This window comes from Mustela nivalis, assembly GCF_964662115.1.
Source record: "Mustela nivalis genome assembly, chromosome: 1".
NCBI lineage: Eukaryota > Metazoa > Chordata > Mammalia > Carnivora > Mustelidae > Mustela > Mustela nivalis.
The window spans coordinates 155081792-155106462 of NC_139020.1; the positions used below are offsets into that span (position 1 = coordinate 155081792).

At 43.6% G+C, this 24671-nt stretch overlaps 1 protein-coding gene across 1 annotated transcript in view; it reads right to left on the bottom strand.

Annotated features, from left to right (window-relative positions):
• SCN10A (sodium voltage-gated channel alpha subunit 10) overlaps window positions 1-24671 on the bottom strand; it is a 125614-nt gene that overhangs the window by 21386 nt on the left and 79557 nt on the right. The window contains exons 15-21 of the mRNA XM_082746024.1: window positions 22040-22278; window positions 19708-19881; window positions 8536-8895; window positions 6539-6988; window positions 5057-5197; window positions 3275-3398; window positions 2064-2218 (exon numbers count right to left, since the gene is read on the bottom strand). Coding sequence (XP_082602150.1) covers window positions 2064-2218; window positions 3275-3398; window positions 5057-5197; window positions 6539-6988; window positions 8536-8895; window positions 19708-19881; window positions 22040-22278 — 1643 coding nt within the window. The remainder of the gene's footprint in view (window positions 1-2063; window positions 2219-3274; window positions 3399-5056; window positions 5198-6538; window positions 6989-8535; window positions 8896-19707; window positions 19882-22039; window positions 22279-24671) is intronic.

The following is a 24671-nucleotide window of genomic DNA, read 5'->3' on the forward strand; positions in this document are numbered from 1 at the left end:
AAGCCAATGTCCTCAAAGGAGTCGACATAGGCTATTTGGTGCTTTTTAGAAGTAAACAGCGGGATTATTTACATAAATGGTGGTGCATTCCCGTAATGGAAAGCAGTGCAGCCACTAAGTCAGATAGTAGGAGTATATTTACTGTGAGAATTTACTGAGAAATTACAGACTGCATAAATGTGGTTTCAGCTTTGTAATATTTATGTATTATATGCATGAGAGAGATGGGAAGGAAGTATACCAAAATGTTTTCAAAGTGAGATTCTCTTTGAGTGATAGGAAAATGGGTGATATTTTTTCTTTGCATCTTCCCATGATTTCCAAGGTTTTTTTTTTTTTTTTTTTTTTGCACTTTACTTTGTCAGACGAAAACTCCCGTTATTTATTTATTTATTTATTTATTTTAAGTACTCAAAGTAAAAGCATAAGGAAGACTAAATTTGGTGCCAGCCTGTTCAGTCCCTTGGGGAAGGAGATGGGGAGGTGAGGGCCCAGCAGCTGGTGCAGGATCTGCACTCCCTGCTGGGAGGGAAGGGAGCAGCTGGGGTGAGTGGAGTAGGGGAACAGAAAGAAAGGAAGGAGCAGGGGAGCACGGAGAAGAGAAATGAGGAGAGGAGGTCCATGGGGAAAGACAGGAGTGGAGGAGGTAATGAGGAAAGCACCTTGTCAACAGCAAATGTGACTATTGTCCTCGTCAAGGAGGACAGGAAAGAGGGGAGGGTGGGGAGAAATCACCCAGCCCCCTCTTGCCCAGCTATGTGGCCGGTGTACCAGAGCTGTACAGAGCCAGCTGGGGCCATGGACAGTCACCACCCTCTGCCCAGCAGTGGACCCTTTCAGATGTTGCCACACCCTCCTCTTCTCCCATGCCAGAACAGCCTTTGTTCCAGAGACTCCCTTCAGTCCCTTGGGGAATGGTGTAGTGCCATTACCGACCTGCCCACCCCCTACCCCAGATCGTGTCTTCTCACCTGCCTTTGCTCCTCCCCGAGGCTGAACCAGTACACAGAGTGGCTTTGGCACCCTTCCTGGGATATCTGGTGTTTAAGTAGGTGCCCAGATATCCAATAGATTGTTTTTAGGGAGTAAATGACACAGGAAGAACAAACCAAGTGAAGACACTTGGAGCCATGAGTCAGGAGAGCGGGCTTCTCGTCCTCCTTTAACTAATTAGCTGGGACCCCAGGCAGGCCCCTTCATGTCTTTGGGCTGTGCATTCCTCAACCGTAAGAGGCAGACACCTGGGGATGGCGAGTTCCCTCCTGCGTCTACAGCTATTTTGGTCCACTGGGAAGATGAGTTGAGACTGTGCAGGGAACAATCAGAGCCTCCTTCTTTGTCCTCCTTGGCCATTCAGCAAGGGGCTAAGGAAGTGGCTCCTGAGTCAGTATCTCTATGCCTGTAAGGCATAGAGTTATTTAAAGTGTGTTATTTAAAGTGTGGTCTTTGGCCCGTGGCCTCAGCATCCCCTGGAGCTTGTTGGAAATGCCAATTCTCAGGCCCCACCCAGCTCTGATTCCGAATCTGCCTTTTAGCAAGCTCCCCCAGGTAATTACATTATGAGAAGTGTGGATATAATGATGTACTGTGAGCCTAGAATAAATAATAGTATTTGCAAGTGGCTTGATAAGACAGGAGGATGGCAATCTTTGCACTGGGCCTTTGGAGAAGGCCGGTGTTTGGTAGGCCAAGGGGGTGGAAAGCCAGGGCTTTGGGATCAGATGAGGGTAGAGGTAGGTTTTGCTACTGACAAACTGGGTAAACATGAACAAATGCCTCAGGCCCTTTGAGTTTCCATTTCCTCATCTATAAAGTGGATGCATGCCCTCACTGCTTGAAATACTTGCAGCCAGGCTTCGCAGGCCAGGACACATGGACCACAAGCATCTACCCTCCCCTGTGCCTAAAGGGAGCCCGTGTGCTGGGCTGCAGCCTCTTCTGCCATTGATTGGGGACTTTCAGGCTAGGAATCAGGGGGAGCTGCCTGCTCCAGCTCCAGGCACTTGGGATTGTGGGAGACCCAATCTGGAGAGCTTTGGGGCAGGGACCCCGCCTCCCCTTACCAGAGACCCACTGCTGAGCAGGATCATGAAGATGATGAAGCTCTCAAACCAGCTGTGCTCCACGATGCGGTAGCAGGCCTTGCGCACCTGCCAGCCCATGGCCCACGGAAACTTGCTTGTGTCCACTTTACAGCAGGGACAGTGGCGAAGGCAGCCTGTGGGGAGAGGTAACTGATGGAGAGGGATTTCCCCCGGGGAGAAAGGAACATTTTTGGTCTGGCCATGCTAGGAAAGCACTCTGCTGGGAAACCCACTTGCCACCCTGTAGGAAAGGAATTCTCCGGAATATGAGAGAAGCTGTACCCCTCTCAGGTAGGCTCTCAATCCTGCCCTTTGGGTGTTCCTCCCTACCACTGGTGTCACCCACACTCAAGTCCTCGCCAATTATCAACCTTCTTGGAGAAGATATGTGTGACCCCTGTCCTATGCCCACCCATTTCTGGAAGACTGACAAGTCATGGGGCCTGGGTCTGGTACTGTCTGAGGGGCTATGCCCTGAGCCCTTGCTCACCTGAGAGGCCACCACATGGTCAATATGGGGCCTGGGTCCAGCCCAGAGCAGGGCCGTGTGGAACTGGAAACTCAAGGAAGTGATGTTGCTTTTTAGTTTACAGTTTTTTTTTGTATTATTGAAGCCACAATGACTTTCATAGTGTGAACTATATGTTTACCCCCTTATTGCCAGCATATCTAGTGAGAAAACAATGTGCTTCTCTATTCTAGACATGGAGGGAAACAACGAGTAAGATGTGTCTTATACCTTTAGGACAAGATGTGGTGCGTTCAGAGTGCTATGGTCGTGGACATTTGTTCTGCCTTTCAGAGCTACACCGAAGACTGAGGGACATATACATGGCCTGACCCTCCTCTGGTCCTTTATATCCCCAAACAAGAGTGTTTACCCTTTCCCTGTTCAACCTCAAGAGGCCTGGTTTATTACTCTGAGGTGTTTCTGAGGGTGAGGAGGAAGGCCTGTGCTGAGGTGGCTGGGTCTGACGTGGGCCCACTAGGCTGCTGTGACCGTGGTGCTTGTGTCAGATGCCGGCCCCCGACCCTGACTGGGGGAGGAGGCAGCAAGCAGTCCTATGTGTCTGTCTTCCATGGACCCCAGGCCATGGCCCCGGACACACAGGTACCCAGATGAGAGCTTGTTGAATGCGATTCTGGCCCAAATGAATGTCAGCACAGGAGTCCTATGGCCAACGCTTTACCTTCTGTGAAGCAGTCATCTGGCTCCTCAAGGTCATCTGCCAGCTCAGGGATCTTCCTCAGGATCTCTTCAGGATCCAGGCAGTCCACCGTGCTGCCTTCTGAGGAGCTTGTGTCGTCCTCTCCCTGCAGGGCAGAAGCCCAGGGCAGCAAACTCAGCTCTCTGAGGGCCCCAGTGAGTCTACACATGGTTACTGCAGGTCTGCCCAGCCAAGGGCTCCAAGAGGCAGGGAGAGCCCCTTGGGGCTGGACCCACAGCAACGATCTTTGTGTGTTTGGGGCCTCGCCAGCTGAGGCCCAAAACAGTGATGCTCTCTACGGAGCCCCAGAGGTTTAGCTGTGCGAGGCTTTAAACCTCCAGGCCCCTGATGGAGTGCTGGCGAGAGCCCGAGACACCGTAATTACACCCATAAAGACTCGTGGCATTCACTGGGCTTGAATATTTAATCAGGGAGCAATGCTGCAGGGGCCCTGCTGCCCTCCTGGCAGCTCCAGCCCTATAATGTCTCCAGATGAATTCAATTAGGAGTTGAAGCTGCTCTCATATTAGTAAACCTGATAGCTTGGCTAATGGACCCAAATGGTGGGGTGGGTCCCCATCTGTCACTGTCAGGCCCTTCTCTGCCTGGCTGGGGTCATGGACAGAAAAAACCAAACCAAACCAAACCAAACCAAACCAAAACTGATACCCAGCAGCTGTGTGCTGAAAACACTGAGTAGAGATGACTAGCCAGGGGAATCCTGAGAATGTTCTGAAGGAAACAATGATGTCCACATGTAGAAGGTGGCAACCTCACCCGGCAGGAACCAAGTGGCTTCTGTTCCGCCCTGGTCCCCCAGCCCCAGCTCAACCCACCTTCTCCTCTCACCCTGCTGTGGTCATCCCTGCCCAGGGGCACACAGCCAGTGGCTGACATTCCTCAGACTGAAGGGCACGATAACTTTGGGCACAAATGATGTCTTTCTTATCTTTGCCCAGCCCGGTGCCTGTCACGGCGTCAGCTCTCAGAGGCTAGGTGTCAAGTTAAATTCCTGAATTTAATGCCGTGGTACGAACGACACTAAACCTTTCTAGATGCCTTTTCCCTGTAGCTTATTTTCATCAAAGATTTGTAATGAAACCACCAAGTTTCCTTTTACCGCTTATATGACATTCCCAAACCCCAATTTTGCTTCCTGCTCAGGCTGCGTAAGGCTGTCAGTACACTACTCACTACGGACAGCCTCTGCAGAGCACCAAAATGTTTTTGGCTGGAAAAAATGATGTGGACAAAAGAGATTGGGGGTGGGGGGAGTCACAGGGAAGACTTCCTCACCCACAAGTGACTCTGACTTTCATCTGCTGTCTCAGAAAGACACTTTCTCTGTGCATTGTCTTTTGTTCCCTTTTCTCTTGGCTGTCATTTTCTGGGCACTTATTCCATCTCAGGCAGGAACTAAACACTTGACAAGCAGCATCTCATTTAAGCTTCAAAAGAATCCTCTCAGGTAGGCATTACCATTCCGTTTCAGAGAGGAAGACAAGAAGACTCAGAGAGGTTGAAGATCTCATCCTCATCACTGCCTACCTCCTAACTGTGGAATCCCCCTTCTTTCCACTGAAATCATGACGACCAGCCTGGAGGTGAGGACAGACCTTAATAATTCTCACGCTGAGACGTGAGGCTATGTGCTGACTGTAGTCTGAAACACCACTTCCCCAGCAGCCCCATCCTCTGGCCCCTACCATCCCACCGGTCAGTATCTGGTGGGCTGTTCAACCTCCCGGAAGTTCACATACCTACCTCTGCAGGGACCTGGGCAGCAGCCTCATCTTTCCACTTCTCACCCGCGTGGGAAGCCAGGTCCTCAGAGGACATTCCAGAGCCTGGGCTCCTGGGTGCCATGTGACCCTCGCATCTCCCGACTTGCTGCAACTGCTCCTGCTAGTGAGAGAGGGTCCCATGTGGGCACCTGTGCCCACCCTCAGCTGATTGCTTCTCAGTTTAAAGAGATCTCTCCCTCATAGTCTGCCAGAGAAAAGAACCTAATCTCTGCAGCAAAAATACTGGCATTCTTACACACGCTTGTGTGAAGTCAGCCTGAAGTCTCTATAACTCTATAACAAGAGTCTTTTTAACTCTTGGCTCCATTACTTCCAAGCCATGTATCAACCTGATCTCCATTTCTCCCACCTGCAAAATTGAGAAGGCAAGATCTACTTTATTCAGTTATTTTGCTGACTAAATCCGTGAATGCTTGGAAAACACTTGGCATGAAGCGTTTGGCTCAATAGATGTTAACCACGACCATTACTACTTGTCCAGAAGTCAGAGAGATAGAGACCTTGGCCATCTGAAGTCCCCCACGGACCCTAAAGTATCTGAAAATGCCTCTGAGTGGAGACAGTCATCATGAAGTTCATGTCGTTTATTCCGGGGATGGTGATGCCCTGCCCTCGGCTGTCACCCACACAAAGGCATGTAAAATATGGCAGCTGATAATAGCAGCTGCTGGAACACAAGAGAAGTGACAGCTGCAGGGGAGGAAGGCTGTGGTAGAGCTACAGACTCAAAGCACAGCTGTCTGAGGCCACTTAGTGGCCTGGACAGCCGCCCTGCCTGCCTCTAGACCCCACAGGACCCCTGCCTTCCATACCGTGCCAAAGTCACTGAGAAGAGGTCAGTGAGGGTTGATACAACAGCTTAAGGTAGTAGGGAACTGTGCAAAGTATTTAAAATTATATATATTGCCAAAAGGCTTAAATGTGCTTTGAATTCTTGTTCTAAAGAACAAGTGTCATTTCCCTGTGACATCCTTTGTCTGGAAAATCTGGATAAATGAGTCCCATGATGATCAGGACTCCCTATCTGATGAAGATCAGATGAATCTCAGTCTTGGATAACATTTGTTCTTTGGGGAGTCTTGTTAGTTCTTAGAGGAGTCTCATTAGCATCTTAGGCACAGAGCCTGAGTTGGGCAAAGTAAGAGGGACAGTTGCGCAAAAGATAATCCCAAGAACCTCAAAGTGGTCTGAGACTAAGGTCCTGCCCCTGTTTTGACTTGCCTGGGGGATTCTGACCCTTTTTTCCAGGCTCTGCTCAAAGGCCACCTCCTCCAGAAACTTGGCATGGTATTTGCTTCCTGACATTGGGTGCCCATAGACTCGATTTGCCTGGGGCTCATCAAGTCTGTACCAGTCTGGATGTTGGACAACCTCCTTATTCAAATTTTCCTTCTGCCCCTGTCACTCCGGCCTTCAAGCTGTCCCGTGGGAGGACTCTCACCTGCCCTTGAGGGATCACTTCCTGCTGGGAGCTCCGAGCATCCTCCTCACCATCCTCCTCCAGGTCATCATCAAGGTCAGATTCTCCTTCGGCAATGGGCACAGAGACCCATATGTTAGGGTTGGTGATGAAGTCGTTGTAGTCGTCTTTGGGGCCTCTGGACACTGGAAGCCCTCTGGGGCTCCCCACAGCTGCATCAGCAGCAATGTGGTTCTCAGCTTTGGAGCTGGAGAGTGGGAGTTTCACCACCAGCTGGGGCTCTGTCTTGGGCCAGGGCAGCAGGCAGGGCCTGGTGCAGAAGCTGCAGATGGCCTTCTTGGTACGATGGCCAAATGCCTGGATCCGTGCCAGGGCAACTTGTAGGTTGTTCACCTCCCCATCTTCATCTGGAGCTGCAAGGTTGTCAGCACTGAAGGAGTTCAGCAGCAGGGCGATGAACAGGTTGAGCACCTGGAGAGTAGGAGTGCAGGCAATGATGGCTTGACAAACAAGCTGAGTTCCTCCATAGTCTGCCAGGTTGGCAACCAGCCAGAGGGCAAGACAGCCACACCTGGGCCTCTCTCTGCCTACCCAACGTGCTTTCCTTCTGGGGGGGATGGACAGTTTGAGAGCCACTGAAGGGAGTCCTGGGGATGTCCCAAGCAAACTGCCTCATGTGGACAAGGTTTGGAAACACATTGTCTGCCATAGAGAAGGATCAGCCCTGCTGAACCAAGGGACATTCAGGCATAGCAGAAAGGAACACGTACAGGTCTACCCTGGGACTGCTGTCATCTGCCAAAGCCCTGGGTTCTTTTCTTTGCCTTGGGGTCCTGGGTAATCTCCTTGCTGTTTCTAACTTCATGTTCTTCTCCAATGAGCAGAGAGTGGGGACTCCCATCCTACTGGAATGGTCGTGAAGAGGAAACTACTTGAGAGCTCTAAGAGTGCTCAGAAAGAGAAAATTCCTGCCTGAGGGTTAGGGGCCCCTGTAGCTCTGCAGGCATGCTGAGCTCAGCCTGGAAGAAAGGATCTTCAGCCAACCCCTTAACTTGGGAATTGTGGGGGAAGGCATCTTTGGATCTAGGCCCCAGGTGGGAAAGACTGAAAAGTTTGGGTTTGTTGTTTCATCGTTCTGGTTTAGCTTTCTTGTGTCTGTAAGACTCTCATAGAAAAGAATCCAAATTGGTTGACTTTCAGGGCAGTAAGAAAGCGGCTTCTGAGGGTCCATATGTCCCCCTACAACAGCCAGCACTGGTACAGCAAGGGTGCCCAGAACCGCAGTGGGTGGAGATAAGCTGAGGTCATGGAGCCAACTAGGATAAAGAAGGGGGGCGGGTAGTGCGGGCAATTGGCAGAAAGGTCTTCAGTGAGGTGCTCCCAAATGTGGGAGTGGATTTTGTTATTGACATTATGGCATTGGTTGTTGTCCATGACCCAGCTTCTCCCTTTCACCTTGTCTCATCGTGCCCGCCCTCCTGCTCATAGCTAGGATCAGTGTAGCTCAGAGAAATCAGTCAGCTCTCATGGCCCTAAAGAAAAATATCTCCTGAGATCCACTAGAGTGGGGAAGGAAATTTTTCTTCAACAAACAGCTAACAATTACTGAGTTCTTGTTGTGGCCTAGACACTGCACTAGGCAATTTGCATATGTCATCTCCTGTAATTTAATTCCCTGGGTAAGCCTATGAATAAGCACTATCTTCTTGATTTGAAGAAAATTAAAGCTTGAGGAGATTGTCTCTTGTGCTGGGTCATCCAGCTTTACTAGTCATAGAGCTGGTATTCTAAACAGGTCTTTCCATCCTTCTCCGATGTGCTCATGCCAGTAAGTCAGGTTACCTTCCTATGGACAGTTCTTAGAACATGCCCCACATGACTTTGCAAAGTTTGAAGACTTACAGTCAGGGAGGTATGATGGGGGCATAAAAATGTGCAACTTCAAAGCTTTTTAGGACAACCCAGAATTCTTCTCCATTGTCCCCAAGACAGTGCCCCCAGGGAGGTTCAGCACTTACCACCAGGTTCCCCAGCACCATCACTGTCAAGAAAAGGATGAGGCATATGGATTTCTGGCCAACTTCCATGCAGGCCCACATGTTCTCGATCCACTCTCCACACAGGATCCGGAAGACGATGAGGAAGGAGTGGAAGAAGTCATACATGTGCCAGCGTGGCCATTCTTCATTGGGCGCGGAGATATTATGCCGATTGTCACGGTAATTATCCCCGAGTAGCTGCTTGCCAACCAAAGCGAAGACAAAGACAATGATGGCCAGGATGATGGTGAGATTCCCCAGTGCCCCCACCGAGTTCCCGATGATCTTGATGAGCGTATTTAAGGTTGGCCAGGACTTGGCCAGCTTGAAGACCCGTAGCTGCAGGGAAACAGAGACTGTCAGGTCCTGGCTACTGTTCTCATCCCTTTTACTCAAGCTTTGACCTGAAACCAAAGGTCAGGAAAAAGTACAAGGCAGCTCATTTTATTAAGATGGGGATGCTCCCAGGAAGCTGCTTTTAGAGACCTTTCTTTCTGTCATCAGTTACTTAAAAATATGACCAGCCTTCCATGGGTCCTTATGTATCAACATGCTTCAGCAACTGTGGAAGTTAGGAGTTTTATACTGAGGCGATGGTCTTACCATAGGTATTCTATTCTGTAGCCACAGGCTTCCTGAATGTTGACCTATTCTATGTGGCATGATGGAGCTCACAAATAAGTGAGAATGACCCACTTTCAACCTGATGTAAGCTTAGCCTTTTGCAGGGAGGTCAGGACCCACTGTATTTAAGAAGTACTGGTGAATCATATCTTAGGGCAGTTCTCATCTTGGGGCCATGGACAGCATCTGCTACCACCACCAGCTCTGAAATGGCAAGTATATGATTTCATGGACCCAGCATTTGCATGTTTGTTTGTTTCACGTTGTTGAATGCTAGCCATGCAGGTGCATGGTGCTGTGTGAACTTGTGGGGTATACAGAGAGAGGTATATGGGCTCTTGCCCTCATGGAACTAGGTTTAGTTATGAAAAATAGGCAAAGACACAAAAAGATTTCATTGTAAACCTGAACATGCTAAGTCCCACAAGGGAGCATAAACACTATGCATATAGATGTGTAGACTTTTAAAAAAAATTGTGTGTTTCTTTAATTTGTTAGAAAGAAATATCTGGGTTCTACTGTCATGGGTATTTATGGAGCACCTAGTAAAAATCGGACTCTGGCATAAGGGTTAAGATGCAATGCCAATCAGAACAGTGCAACAATAACTTCAGCAGCCACACAGCAGTAAGGCCCAAGGGAAGTTTAATCCTCTTATGCAGGAAGTTCCATTCCTATGGGGGAGGGGCGTGCAATGGCCTAGGTTCACCTTAGACCCAACCTGAAAGTTATGCTCCTTGTACTGGAAGCAGAGCCTAAAACAACAGTTTTGTAGACTAAACACAGAGGCAGCATATAAGCTCAAACAAACATTGAGCACTGGAAACTAGATGGAGCTGTTTTGTGGAGGGTATTGGGAGAATGCCAAGTTTCCTTAGCAACATCATTGCTGCAGATCTCTACTCTCACAGTAAACTCTGGACAAGTGCAAAGGCAGAGACTGGAATAGGGCCCTTGCGGGGCACGACTGGAGACAGTGAGGGACACACGGGCATGCTCACTGGCCATAAGCTAAGGACCAGACATGACTCTTGCCTTAATCTAATCCAAGTTTCCACTGGTTCCTTAGTTAGTTGGGGTGGGGGTAGGGAGTTTAGAAATTAATATTAGAATCCTGTTAGGTAGGAATTTGTAGTCCATAATTAACCTTTTGTTAAACTGCAAGCAAATCATGTGTAATTTTCATTAGGGGGCATGAATCAAGTGGTCCTCTATGAGTTCTTTTATTGTCTTTATGGAAGGCAAGAGAACAAGAGCCCTTTACTTGCTGTTCTAGAGATATCTGAGCTTGGGGGCCCTAGTGTTAGCTATCAGTCAACACACATTTACAGAGTGCCTGCTGTAGAGCCCCTGAATGAGCTGGCTGGCTCCTGCTGGTGACTAGAGTGAGGGGTCCAGGAAAGCAGCCCCACATGTGTCCACGATTCCTGAGAATCTCACCTCTACCTCCAAGCAAATGCTTTCTCTGCACTTTGCCCAGCTTAGCAATACATCAAAAATATTTTTTTTTTAAAGACTTTCTTTATTTGGGAGAGAAGAAGAAGCAGACTCCCTGCTGAGCAGGAACCCTGAGGCAGAGCTCCATCCCAGGACCCTGGGATCATGGCCTGAGTCGAAGCCAGACAATTGACTGAGCCACCCACATGTCCCTCAAAAAGAATTTCTTTATAATATCACATAAGATTTATAAATTGTTGCTTTTAAGTGCTGCTGAATATTGCTTCACATTTAATTAACCATTTCTCTAGTTAATCTCATAATATAAAAACATCTATTTAGAGGGGAAAAGACTAGAAGGAAATATACCAAGTTGATAACATAGGCATATTTGTACGGAAATATATCCAAATATCTTGGATGTTAGAGTTAAATTTTTCTCTATATTTTCAATTTACTTTAATTAGGATGCTTTACTTTTAGAATAGAGTGAAAAGTAAGTCTAAAGGTAAGTCTGTCCTTTACCGGGGAGGTCACCACTTGATGATGAAGTGGACCTTATGACAAATATCAATAGACAAGGTAATATGGTAGACTACACTGGATTTCCCTTGAGTTTTCCTTTCCATCAAAAAGTTCTTTCGTATGCTGGATAGGGATGCCTGGATGGCTCAGTCAATTGTTAAGTGTCTACTTTTGGTTTGGGTGATGATTCCAAGGTCCTGGGATGGAGTCCTGCATCAGGCTTCCTGCTCAGCAGGGAGTCTGCTTCTCTCTCTCTTTTTGCCCCTCCCCCTCTGTTCCTGCTCTATCTCTGGTTTTCTCTCTCTCAAATAAATAAATAAAATCTTTAAAAATGCTGGATAATAAAATCTAAAGTGTGTTAATGGTCTATCAGTAATGTAAGTAAATTCTTTAGCCAAAAATTAAATAAATATGGGAATTCAGATGTAGAAACAGATTGTTGAAGTTAGCTTTTTCTCTAAAGACATTTGCAAAACCGAGTGAATCTAGCATAGGTTTTAATGGTCTAATGAAGCATGGGGAGCAGGAAACTTATCTCTGTCTACCATAGAAGGTCTAACAGGAATTTCTTCCCCCTTTTAAGACTAGATCCCAAAGAGCTCTAACTTCCATATAAAGACAAAACAGAAATAAACCCAGGGGAATGCCAGTAAAATTAAATGTCTAGTCCAGGTAGAAAGTGGGAAACTGACACTGAGAATTTAGATCCCCAAAGTGGTGCTCACACAGGATTTTGGCTAAAATTCACACTACTAAGTTGTTTCAACCTGAGAATTTAATTTAGAGAAAAACTACAAAGTGCCTTGCAGAAATGAATGCAAATACTTTCTGAAGAAACCAGTCTGCATCCCAGGTCTCAAAGCACCTCCATCCAAAAGTGTCAAAGAGTTGCAGTAAAACAAACAAATACATAATAATGAGGCATCATGAGGGAGAGAGATCCAGGATGTGTATGTGGAAACTGCCACTCAATTTCCTTAAGTAATAGAATTATTAGCCAGAGATAACAGTATAAGTAGATATAATATGTTTAAAGAAATAAAACACAAACTGGAAGATATGGTAATAGAACAAAACATTATAAATAATAAGTTTTGAAAAATAACCACATGGAACTTCCAGAAATGAAAAATATAACACAACATTTAAAAACTCTAGGAGGATGGGCACCTGGTGGTTCAGTGGGTTAAGTGTCTGCCTTCAGCTTAGGTCATGATCCCAGGGTCCTGGGCTCGAGTCCCACTTTGAGCTCTCTGCTCAGCGGAGAGCCTGCTTCTCACTGTCTCTCTCTCTGCCTGCCTCTCTGCCTACTTGTGATCTCTCTCTGTCAAATAAATAAAAATCTTTTAAAAATCTATGGAGGAGTTTCACATAAGATAGATACAGTTTAGAAAAGAATTAATGAATTGCAGATATACAGAAGAAATTATCTAGAAGGTAGCCAGAAAGACATAGATGTAAAATTTCAAAAAGCCATAAAAACACAGGGAGTAGAGTGGGAGAGTTTAATACATCTAATAAAAGTCCAAGAGAAGAAAAAGAGTGGTGTGGAGGCTAGATTTGCCCACATATTGTCTTGGAACTTTCTGGAACTGAAGAAAAGCACAAACCTGTAGATTCAAGAAATCAAAGAATCTTAAGCATTATAAATGAAAAAATAAATAAATGCAAAGCTAAACACATACTAATGACATTACAGAGCAGCAAAGACAAAGTGAAGATTTTAAAAGTATCCAGAGAGAAAGGAACAACAGTTAAAATTCAAAGCTTACTACTCATCACTGAGGAACTACTCACACTATGGAATAAATAAATCTTCGATGAACTGAAAAAAAGTAACTATTAATTATCAACTTTCTTTACATTCATTAAAAATTGTGCTTAAAGACACGGGTAAACTGAAGGGCCATTTGTACCCCAATGTTTATAGCAGCAATGGCCACGGTCTCCAAACTATGGAAAGAACCAAGATGCCCTTCAACGGACGAATGGATAAGGAAGATGTGGTCCATATACACTATGGAGTATTATGCCTCCATCAGAAAGGATGAATACCCAACTTTTGTAGCAACATGGACGGGCCTGGAAGAGATTCTGCTGAGTGAAGTAAGTCAAGCAGAGAGAGTCACTTATCATATGGTTTCACTTATTTGTGGAGCATAACAAATAGCATGGAGGACAAGGGGAGATGGAGAGGAGAAGGGAGTTGGGGTAAATTGGAAGGGGAGGTGAATCATGAGAGACTATGGATTCTGAAAAACAATCTGAGGGGTTTGAAGTGGTGGGGGTGTGGGAAGTTGGGGTACCAGGTGGTAGGTATTATAGAGGGCACGGATTGCATGGAGCACTGGGTGTGGTGAAAAAATAATCAGTACTGTTTTTCTGAAAATAAATAAATTGAAAAAATTTAAAAAAATGAGTAAGTTGGGAATTATTTATGATTGATTGAATCATATAGCTTGTTAAAAACAAGATAAAATTAAAATGCTTAGCACAGTAGTAAGTCGGGAAGGGGTATATGGAGTGAAAGTGGTCTTGGAAAATAGAGGTTTTAGCTAACTTTTGACTTTAATTAAATAATTCCTAAGGTAACCCCTCAAGAAATACATACAGAGAGGTTCGCAAACTAATAAAGGAGGAAAATGGAACAGGAAAAAATAAACAGTCCAAAATAAATAAAAAATTGAGGAAGAGAGGGGGTACCTGGGTGACTCAGTGGGTTAAGTGTCTGCCTTTGGTTCATTTCATGATTCTGTGCTCCTGGGACCAAGCCCAGCAGGGAGCCTGCTTCTCCCCATCTTTCTGTCCCCCCTCCCCCACGGCTCATGTGCTCTCTCTCAAATAAATAAATAAAATCTTAAAGAAAGAATTGAGGAAGACAGGGAACAAAAATACTAGGACAGATGAAGCAAACAGAAAACCCAAAATATGATAAGCACAAATCCAAACATATCAGTATGCACGATAAAGTAAGTGGGCTAAATGTTTTGGTTAAAAGACAAAGATTGGATTGTCAGAGGTAAATAAGAATCCAAAATCTGACTGTATTCTATTTATGAGACTCATATTAAAACCCTAAAGGTATACAAAAGTCATAGAAAAAAGGATGGGTAAAGATACATCATGCAAATTCTATATCAAAGGAAAACAGAGTCTTTTAATTTTAATATGAGGCAGATGAGGTTTTTTTTTTTTAGGCAAAAAACATTTTTTAGGGAGAAAGAAGGTCAATTCTTACTGAATAAAGTTTCACTTTACAGGGAAGATATAACAACTTAAAATATGTATGCATTTAATAACCCAGCTTCAAGATAGAACCATAAGGAGAAACAGACCATGCCATAATCATAGTGGGAGATATTTTTATACACTACCATCTCAGTAATTGCTAGAACAGGCAGACAAAAATAAGCAGGGATGTAGAATATTTGGACTGCACAATGAACTTTCTCTACCTGATGGATATATGCAGAGTATTGTACCCTACAACCGCAGAAGACACCTTTTCAAGTGAATAAGAAACATTTCAACATGCTGGGCCAAAAGAAAATTACAATAAATTTCAAAGCATTGAACAAGCTGTGTATGTTCTCTTAAGTGTAATACAATTGAGCTAAAATTTGATGGCATGAAGATAACTAGAAATTAAGAACTATGCTTCTTATTAACATTTGAGTCAAAGAAGAAATCAAATTTGAAATTAGAAAATATTTAAAACCAAATAATAAGGAAAATTCTACACATTAAAGCAGTTCTTAGAAGGAAATGAAGTCTTCATTGAATATATTGGAAAGGAAAATAGGTTGAAAATTCCATCTTAAGAAGTTAGAAAAGTGTAAAACATGTAGGACGGAGGATGTAATTAAGATAAGATGCAGGATTACTTGAAATAGAAAACATCAATGAAGGAGAAGAGACCAATGAGCTAAAAGTTGGTTCTTTGAAAAGACTAATTAAATTGAGGACCTTTGGCAAGGCTAATATAGTAACAGATGAGAGAAAGCACAAATCACCATTTTTAAGGAAAGAAAAAGGTAACATAAGTGCAGGTGATATAGACCCTTAAAATATAATGGCATAGCACACACGACTTTATGCCAAAAAATTTGAAAATTTAGATAAGGGAAATTTTTAGAAAACTATAACTTACCAAAACCAATTTGAGAAACAGAAAATCTGAGTAGTCGCACAGCCACTAAAAAAATTAAGTCAGTCATGAAAAATTTTGACCTCAAATGGCCTCATTGGTGAATTCTACCAACCCTATCAGGAGTAAGTAATTTCAATCTTATCCAAAGACTGGGTATAGAGGAAGAGGACTTTTTCTCACCTCTTTTTATGGAAATTAGTGCAACCTTGATAGCTAGTTGCTAACACCTGGCAAGTGCAATGTAGGAAGGAAAATTACAGACCAAATATTACTCATCAATAAGGATGCAAAAATTTTAAGCAAATTATAAGAAAACTGAAACTTCCATTGTATAGAAAAATGTATCATAATCAAGTTACGTTCATCCAAGGAAGGCAATGTTGATTTTACAGCAGAAAATCAATTAATATAATGCACCACTTCAATGCATTAAAGGACAAAAATCATTTGATTATCTTAATACATGGAGGAGAGTTGTCTGATAAAATTAAATATCCATTCCTGATAAATATACTTAACAAAAGAGAACTTCCTAAACCCATAAAAGTTTCTTCTTTATCTTTAAAAAAAAATAAACATTATACTTGGTGAAATATTGAAAGCAATCTCTTTGAGATCAGGAAAACAGCAAGGATGTCTGCTATTAACACTTTCTTTTAACAGTATACGGGTCATCTTAATCATCACAATAGTGTAGTTAAAAGAACCAAATGGAGAGGATGTGGAGAAAGGGAACCCTCTTACATTGTTGGTGGGAATGCAAGTTGGTGCAGCCACTTTGGAGAGCAGTGGGGAGATTCCTCAAAATTAAAAATAGAACTTCCCTATGACCCTGCCATTGCACTACTGGGTATTTACCCCAAAGATACAGATGTAGTGAAAAGAAGGGCCATCTGTACCCAATGTTTATAGCAGCAATGGCCACGGTCGCCAAACTGTGGAAAGAACCAAGGTTCCCTTCAATGGACGAATGGATAAGGAAGATGTGGTCCATATACACTATGGAGTATTATGCCTCCATCAGAAAGGATGAATACCCAACTTTTGTAGCAACATGGACGGGCCTGGAAGAGATTCTGCTGAGTGAAATAAGTCAAGCAGAGAGAGTCAATTATCATATGGTTTCACTTATTTGTGGAGCATCACAAATAGCATGGAGGACAAGGGGAGATGGAGAGGAGAAGGGAGTTGAGGGAAATTGGAAGGGGAGGTGAACCATGAGAGACTATGGACTCTGAAAAACAATCTGAGGGTTTTGAAGGGGCGGGGGATGGGAGGTTGGGGGAACCAGGTGGCGGGTATTAGGGAGGGCACAAATTGCATGGAACACTGGGTGTGGTGCAAAAACAATGAATACTGTTATGCTGAAAAGAAATAAAAAATTAAAAAAAAAAAAAAGGAAAAAAAGAACCAAATGGTATAAGCACTAGAAAAAAAGAAACAAAACTCATTATTTGCATATGATATGATTGTGTTAAAAAATTTGAAAGACTGTATAGATAAATCGGAATTAATGAGAAATTTCTGGATACAAAAGTACTATGTAGCAAAATGTTAATAAAAAACACTCAGAAAAAGACATTTAAAAAGAGATTTCATTTATAATAGCATAATGAACTAGAGAATATCTAGGAATAAATCTAACAAAAGATGGAGAAAATTCCTAATGGAAAAAAATTATAAAACTCTAGGGAGAGATTATACAACTATTGAAAGGTTGAAAAAAATGGAAAGTGTGCTGTTTTCATAGGTCAGAAGACTACATAATGTAAAGGGTGCATTTCTTCCTAAATTGTTGTATAAATTATTACAGTCCCAATAGAAAAGAACAACAGTTTTGTGTGTATGTGGGGATGTAATTTGGCAAGTTGATTCTAAAATGAATACAGAGGTGCAGCGGCTAAGATATTCTTGAAGAAATAAGACGGGGTGGGTGACTTGCCCTATAAACAGACATGCTCAAGGCAACTGCAGGACTTAAGACATGTGGTATTGCTAAAAGGACAGACCAGTGGATGCATGGAGCCAGGATATCAGTGATGGGAAGGGAGGCAATGCTACTTTGAAGGGAGCAAAAAGCAAAAAGGAAGACACAGCATTTTCATTTCTTCCTTCTGTCCTTATTTTCCTCCTTTCTTTCAATCAACAAGTGTTTACTGAGTTCCTACTATGTGATGGACATTGTGATAGAATAGTAGACAAGGAAACCCTGGTTTTTGTCTCACAGATGATTGCAAACTATGTAAAACAGATTAATTTGCTGGGAGAATCCAACCTAAAATAATGTGGTCAGGAAGAACCTCTCTGAGGATGTGATGTGTGGGTTGAGCCAGGAGAAATGAGAATGAATGATCTAAGTAAAGACAGGGGAAATCATCCTGGGCTAAGGGAATGAATGTGCAAAGGACCGGAGGCAGGAATAGTTCTGTTAAGTGTGAGGAGAGGGAGAGGAAGTCTCTTTGGCTGGAGTGAAGTGGGCAAAAGGAGATTGTTTGCAGAGGTAAGCAAGTCTTGATTTTGCCAACCTTGGAGACCATCAAAAGGACTCTCTGGATTTTGTCCTCAGAGCAATGGGAGACCACTGAAGACTTACTTGTAAGCAACAAAAGATGATAATACTAGGATAAACTGTGTGTCTGTGGTTGGCCAAGGGAGGTATATGGGAACACTGTGTGCTGTCTGTTCAATTTTTATGAACAATCTGAAACTGTTCTAAGAAATAAAGTCTATTAATAAAAATGATGAAACTGACGATATGGGTTGTGTGAATTTTCTATGGTAATGTCCACAGCTCAGGGTTAGGCGCAACAGAGGGAATATTGGGTTTCAGCTTCAATATTTGATAGGGTTTTGCCAAATACAAAAATGTGAAGGGCTAGAGCCAAAAGGTGGTTGAGTTTCTTTCAAGCGTATCATAATATTGATAGACCATGTTATCAGTCACTTAATGAGGAATGGGAAGGTGGTGGAGGAGGAGGACTAATGGCTCCCAGAAAAGCATGGGGGTGGTAGCCGTGGTTAGGGAATGGTGAGATGAGCAGCGTGTCAGGATCAGGAAGGTGGGACCAGAGAGGCAAGTCCCTGGAGAATTCTGTAGGCCAAGGCTATGGAATAAACCTGCCTATTTGTGGTTGTTTGAGAATATAGGCTTCATGGAGTCAGCAAAATAAGCACGTAGATTTGAAAACACCAAGCTTGTATTTCCCCAAGTGTGCCATAAGTGTACATATTGTAGTAGAAAACTAACTTCAGGCCCTCCAAGGGCATAGGGAGTATGGACTCTTGCTCCCTCAATGTTTGTGCATGGGGGATCTGACATGGACCATTAATGGGTACCTGCCTCTTGACATCATTTTCTAGGTACTTAGAGAAATCTGTCTTCTAAAAATCCATTTTTCTAAAAAATCTGTCCTTCTAAATCACTAAAAAAATTGTTTTAATTCCTAACTTCTCAAGTTTCCACATTATGAGTACAGGGCTCTGTAGGCCCACTATGCCCTTCTTTCCATAGGACAATGAAAGACGTCATTTCAGACAGATGTCACCAACTGGTGGTATATGACACAAATGTGTCCCAGGATATGCTTCATTTGACTTTTAGAGTGCCTTTTAAAAAACTGGATTAGTAGCCCACATTAAAGTATGGATTTCTTGTTTCTTATGAAAAGCTGTAGACTAGGACAATAATGGATAGGGACACTTCCTTGGCATAAATCTCCATGACTCCTATGTAAATGCCCCTCCCTGGAGTCAAGCATTGTGTTGGGTCTGCCTACCTGTGTATGTGGGACAACTATTCAGTGCCAAGATCTCTTGCTTGGCCATCTTTATATCATCATCTGCTTGATTCCTGCAGGCCTTTGAGTTTGCCATCCCAGTGCAGATAAACCAAGCCGGGGAGCTCAGTGCTGCTTTGCTGGCTGGCCCCAAGCAGACCTTCTGGCCTAGAAGTGGACGTTGTGAGATTGCTGAACATTCTCTCTTTCACTCTGTCCTCTCTCTCTCCAAAGATGGACACTGGACCTGGTTGGCTCTAAGAGAATACTGAGGATGTAATTAGCCCATGCTAACATGCCATGGTGTGTCAAGGGGTTAGCTCTGTGCCTGACACATTATCAGTGCTCAAGAAACAGTAGCTGCTATGATTATCACTGTTATTGTTATTTGATAAGAGAGCAAGAGGGTACAGTTGAGGGGGACCAGGCCCAGAGTTGAGAAGTCATACCCCACTTTTGAGTAAATAAAAAGGACCGAGTCTTCAGCTTCCTGGAACCATGCCCTGCCTCCTCCACACAGGGACAGGAGAGAAAGAGATTGCTGGCTGCTGAGGTCCCCGAATGACAGCATCTGTTCCCAGAGGTGTGGCTCCATGAATGTGGAGGGAGTCTCCCCAAGTCGCCAAGAGAGAACATTACCAAGCGGAAGGTCCGCAGCACTGACAGGCTCCCCTTCTTGGCCGCACCCAACTCTATCAGGCTCACAGTGACAATGATGCAGTCAAAGATGTTCCACCTCTTCTGGAAGTAGTAGTAGGGGTCAAAGGCAATGATTTTGAAGACCATTTCAGCAGTAAAAAACACAGTAAAGACCTGTGGTTGGAAAGAAGAATCCATCTCAGTAGAGTCTGTGGAGTTAGGGGACAATGACAAGTAGTGCAACAGGGAAATGTCTAGTTTAAAATAAAATAACAAATTACTTGACTTTGTTTTCACTTAGGTTCCTAATACTCTGTGGGCTCTTGAATGACTGCAGATGGAAACACTCAATGTGACAGCACAGAGAGACTCTGGACCAGTGTTCAGGAGCTATGCATTAGAACCCAGGCTTTAGTGTTTTCATGTGAATGGTGGTAGAGGAGGAAGATCGTTAGGATAATAATTATTATATAATTATCTAAATGAGAAGTCAATCTGGTTCAGTTAGTTAAAATCTGGGATTGTGGGGCAACACAGACCCAGAGAAAAATCCAACTTAGCCATGTCCCAGCTTGTGAAAGCAGACAGAGTCAATTTCCTCATCTGTATAATGGGCATAAAATGAGAAAATGCATACACAATTCTCAGCAAAGGTCCTGGCCAATATTACCTCATTAATAAATAATAGCCGTTAAACTAGAGCAATAATAATAAGTTCTAAAAGTCTTTCAGCTCCGGGTATCTTTAGTTGTAAAAAGGGCACTGAGAAAGGTCAAGCCCAGGCTCAGGTCGTGGGAAAAGCAGTAGGAAAGGGAGATAAGTAGGGAAGAAGGATCGGGTGCTATTCTCTCATTTGCTCTTAGCAATGTCTATCACTGGCCTGGGAAAGAGGTGGTTGCATTGCCTTTACACAGAAGGAAAGGCTGGGAGTTTAAGTGATCCGCCTGATACCACAGACTGCAACTCTCTAATTCAAAGCGCATGAACTGAGTGCCTTTTGCAGACAAGTGAGGCGTGGTGGGGTGGGCTGAGGTCCTGTGTCCTACTGGGACTGGGTCAATGGGCTCCATCCTCATGGGCTGTGCCATCTTGGGCAAGATACTCAATCTCTCTTAGTCTCAGTACTTTCTTTGGGGCTGTGAGGGTGGTGATAGCCTCACAGCATTGTTGTGTTGTAGAGATAACACTGACAAAGCACCAAACTCTGCCTGCCTTTCTTGCTTTCTTTTTAAAACATGTCACAATGCTCTGTCCCAATGGTGAAGACCTTTTTCATTTCTTGTTACAGTTCTCCAGCTGCAAAATGAGGGTGTGGGCTCTGAGGTCTCTTCTGAAAGACCTTCTGTGGTTTGTGCTGACTTCTCGGAAATAGGATTTTCCTTCTCTTTCCACTTCCCCTCTTCATATCAACTTTAAAGTAGAATGTGGCCTCTCAACCCAGGTGCTGCCAAAATATAATGGCTAGCTATGATGGTTCCATAGCATCCCAGAACCTGCTGGAATCCTTTTCACATCACTGGATTCTGGAAGAAGGAGAGCTTTTTAAGGAAGAGTAGTCACATTTTCCAGAGACTCTTCCTTTCTACTTAAGTCTGCAGCCCATGAGGAGTTGGATGAGCGGGATGATCCTGGCAGACCAAATAGGCTACCTCTAGTGGGGTAGATATTGCAGTAAACATGGAGCTTGTTACCTTCTGCTTACTGTGTAGTGAAGTCCAGTATGGATTTTATCTTGTTAAAAGCAAATAATACTAAAAAGAAATAATGGAGGACAACTCAAAGTAACATCCTGTCCAAACCAGATACAAAAGGAAAGTTCTGACTCCCTAGTGCTTTGGTTACAACAGCAACCACATTTCTATGTTCCCTCCCTCCCATTGCCTTCCCCGCTCCTCCCCCACTCTGTCTGCCCTTAAATGATGCCACTGAAAAATCCACCACCATTGTGTTTTGCAGTCATAAAAGCAATAGAACTAGGAGGAAACTTTGCAAGTCCATAGGCTGTCTTTAGATGTGAAAGTGACATTTATCCTAACTTCAATGGAGATGCAGCTGTGATCCAGAGAATTCAAGTGCCTGACCTAAGTTCTATAAACAGGGAGCTAGCTGCCTTTTGGTCAGGACTTTCCAGGTCCATTTCCCTGTGCTGGTTCATCTGAAAGAAATTTGCACCAGCTCAGCCTGGCTCTCCAGGCTTGACTTCCTCTCTCAGTGCCACCACATCTCCAACACCTCCCATCTCTCCATCAACATCCATTGAATGAAGACATTCTGCCACCCCACCCAAAGCCCCCCACCACGACAGCTGGGCAAAGGCTGGCAGCACACTCACAATGTTGCCTATCTGGAGCATGGCTTCGAAGGCGGCACTCATTCCGTGGTGCTCCATGGCCATGAAGACTGTGTTCACCACAATGCACAAGGTGATGGTGAGCTCTGCAAAAGGGTCTGTCACAATCCCAAAGAGAAGTGTCTTGAGCTTCACCCACATGGGGCAGCACTCCCAGATCAAATACTTCTGAGCCAAAGTGGTCAAGCAGGGTGGGCACCTCCGTTCGGATTCCTCCAATTCTGTATCACAGGTGTGGGGTCAATGACAGCTGTCAGCCATGTATCCTCTTATGCTGGGAGCCCCTGGTCATCCCCTAAACCTTGTCAATACTAATACCACTGGCAGTTTCTGCCCCAGCACCCTGCTCATGACCTTTGCCTATTTTCTGAACTCCTTCGTTCCAGGAAGTGCAGTCCAATCTCTGTCCCCATTCAGTCCCCCAAAGCATGGAACCTACACTTTTTAATTGCCCAACCCCCAAGTCATGTTCTTAGTTCTCCATTTACCTGGCTTAGATTTCATGTCCAGCCATCTATAAACCCCCTTGCAGACACCCTTAGTTCTCTTGCCCTTCTCCACTCCTCTCTTTCCCTGAACATGCAGATTCTTCTGCATCTATACCAACCAGGTAAACCTGGTTAGAAAAACTATACAACCATGCTGACTGGTCCCACTAGCAAGTTATGAGTCCCAGTTTGTCACAGTCCAGAAATCCTGCCATGTTTCTCCATTTCAGTCTACTCCCTCAGTCTTCCAGGCTAACATTTCTCACTTCCCCACTATCCTCCAACCTTCCCCTATCTATTTTCTCGTTGCTGACCAGCATCTTTTGATTTCCCTCAGAATATAAAATCACTCACAAAAGAACTTCCCCTTCTTCTTTTCACTGAGTTTCCAAGGAATCTACAAGTTTATCACTATGTTCTGTACCCTATTCAGCACACGAGCTCACTCTACTCCTATTTGTGTACCTGCTCAAGGCCTGTGTCATCCCCTTTCTCTGCCCTCCAGACTATTCTTATCAGCACGTGAACATGCTTTAAGTGTATCTCCACTTTTCAAAAGATAACCCTGGGACCTTTGTAATTCTTCATCTACTGTCCCCTTAGCAACAAAAATCCTTGTAAGAGTTTTCTACATTTAACTTTCTCTAATATCTCACTTCTGTTTCCTCCCTGACCCCTGGAATCAGGCTTTTTACCTCTTCCACATTCAAATAATCAATTTCTAGTTATCCCCTTACTCTGCTCTCACAGCATTTGACAGAATTTGTAATGTTCTCCTCGAAATCCCTTCCAGGACATCATAACCTCTTGGTTTTTCTCCCTTGTCAGTGACTTCTTCTCAACTTCAGTTCCTGTCTCTCCCTTTCCTGCCTCTGAATGTTGGAGATCTCAAGCATTCTTTCCTTGATATTTCTTTTTTCCCCTCTCTAGGTAATCTCCCTGAGCCCCATGGTCTTAAAAAACCATCGCTATGTTATCTGCCACCAGATTATATGTTGAGTTTCTGATCTTTTCCTTAAGCAACAGGCTCATCTCTAGCTGCTTCCATTAAAGCTCCATGTGGATGTGCAACTGGGCCACTTCAACAGAGGGCAACTATAGAGGTCTATCTATAAATGCTCCTGTAAGATACACACTCTGCAGATATGCCAGCCCACGTGGCAAGGAAAGATTCTGTCCATTGATTATATTACTACTACTACTACTACTAGAAACAACTGATAAAATCCATTTTGAAAAACAGTGAGTTTGATTTACCTACAGAAATGTTAAAAAAAAAACACAACTTCATATATATGTGACCTGTGTGAGTGTGTGTGTGTGTGTGTGTGTGTGTGAATGCATGGAATGTAGCAAGAAGGATACATGAGAAACTGAGAGTGCACTGGGACACTGGGGAGCATCAAGTCTCTTTAGTATGAGAAAGACATAGTTTTCTTTGTATATGCATCTGTAGTATTTGAATTTTTTTGCTATATATATTTTTCAAAAGAAAGGAACTTGTAGAAGTAATATATGCTCCCAAATTTTGCTGTTTCATTTTCCTATACATAAATAAAAAATTATGTGTAGTCAAATTTATCCGTGTTGTTCTTTATGTTAACTTGTTTTCATGCCTTGCATTATAAGCCATTCTCATCATAAGATTTAAAAAACACCTATTCACATTTTCTCCTAGTTCTTTTGTAGCTTTACCTTTCCCTTAAAATTTTAGTGCATTTGGGGTTTATTTTCAGTAAGGATTAAGATATTAATCCAGTTTATTTTTTCCAACCTCTGGTTATTTATAAAAATGCTGTTTATTGCATAATATCTAATTTTCCAAAGGATTTGAAATTTCATTTTTGTCATAAATTATTTCCATCTATGCCCATATACTTTCATATGCAAGTGTCCATTTCTGTTCCATAGATCAAACTATTTTCACTACCACATTGTTGTAATGACTTATAATCTTTGTAAGCCTTTAAAATCTTCCAAACATTTTGTCAAATAAAGTAAAAAAAAAAAAAACTGAGAAAAAGTAAAGTAAAAAGTAAATTAAAAAAAAACTGCGTCATATCATAGACAAAATGCTCATTTCATTAACATGTAAAAATCAATGAGAAAAAGACCAAACCAATAGA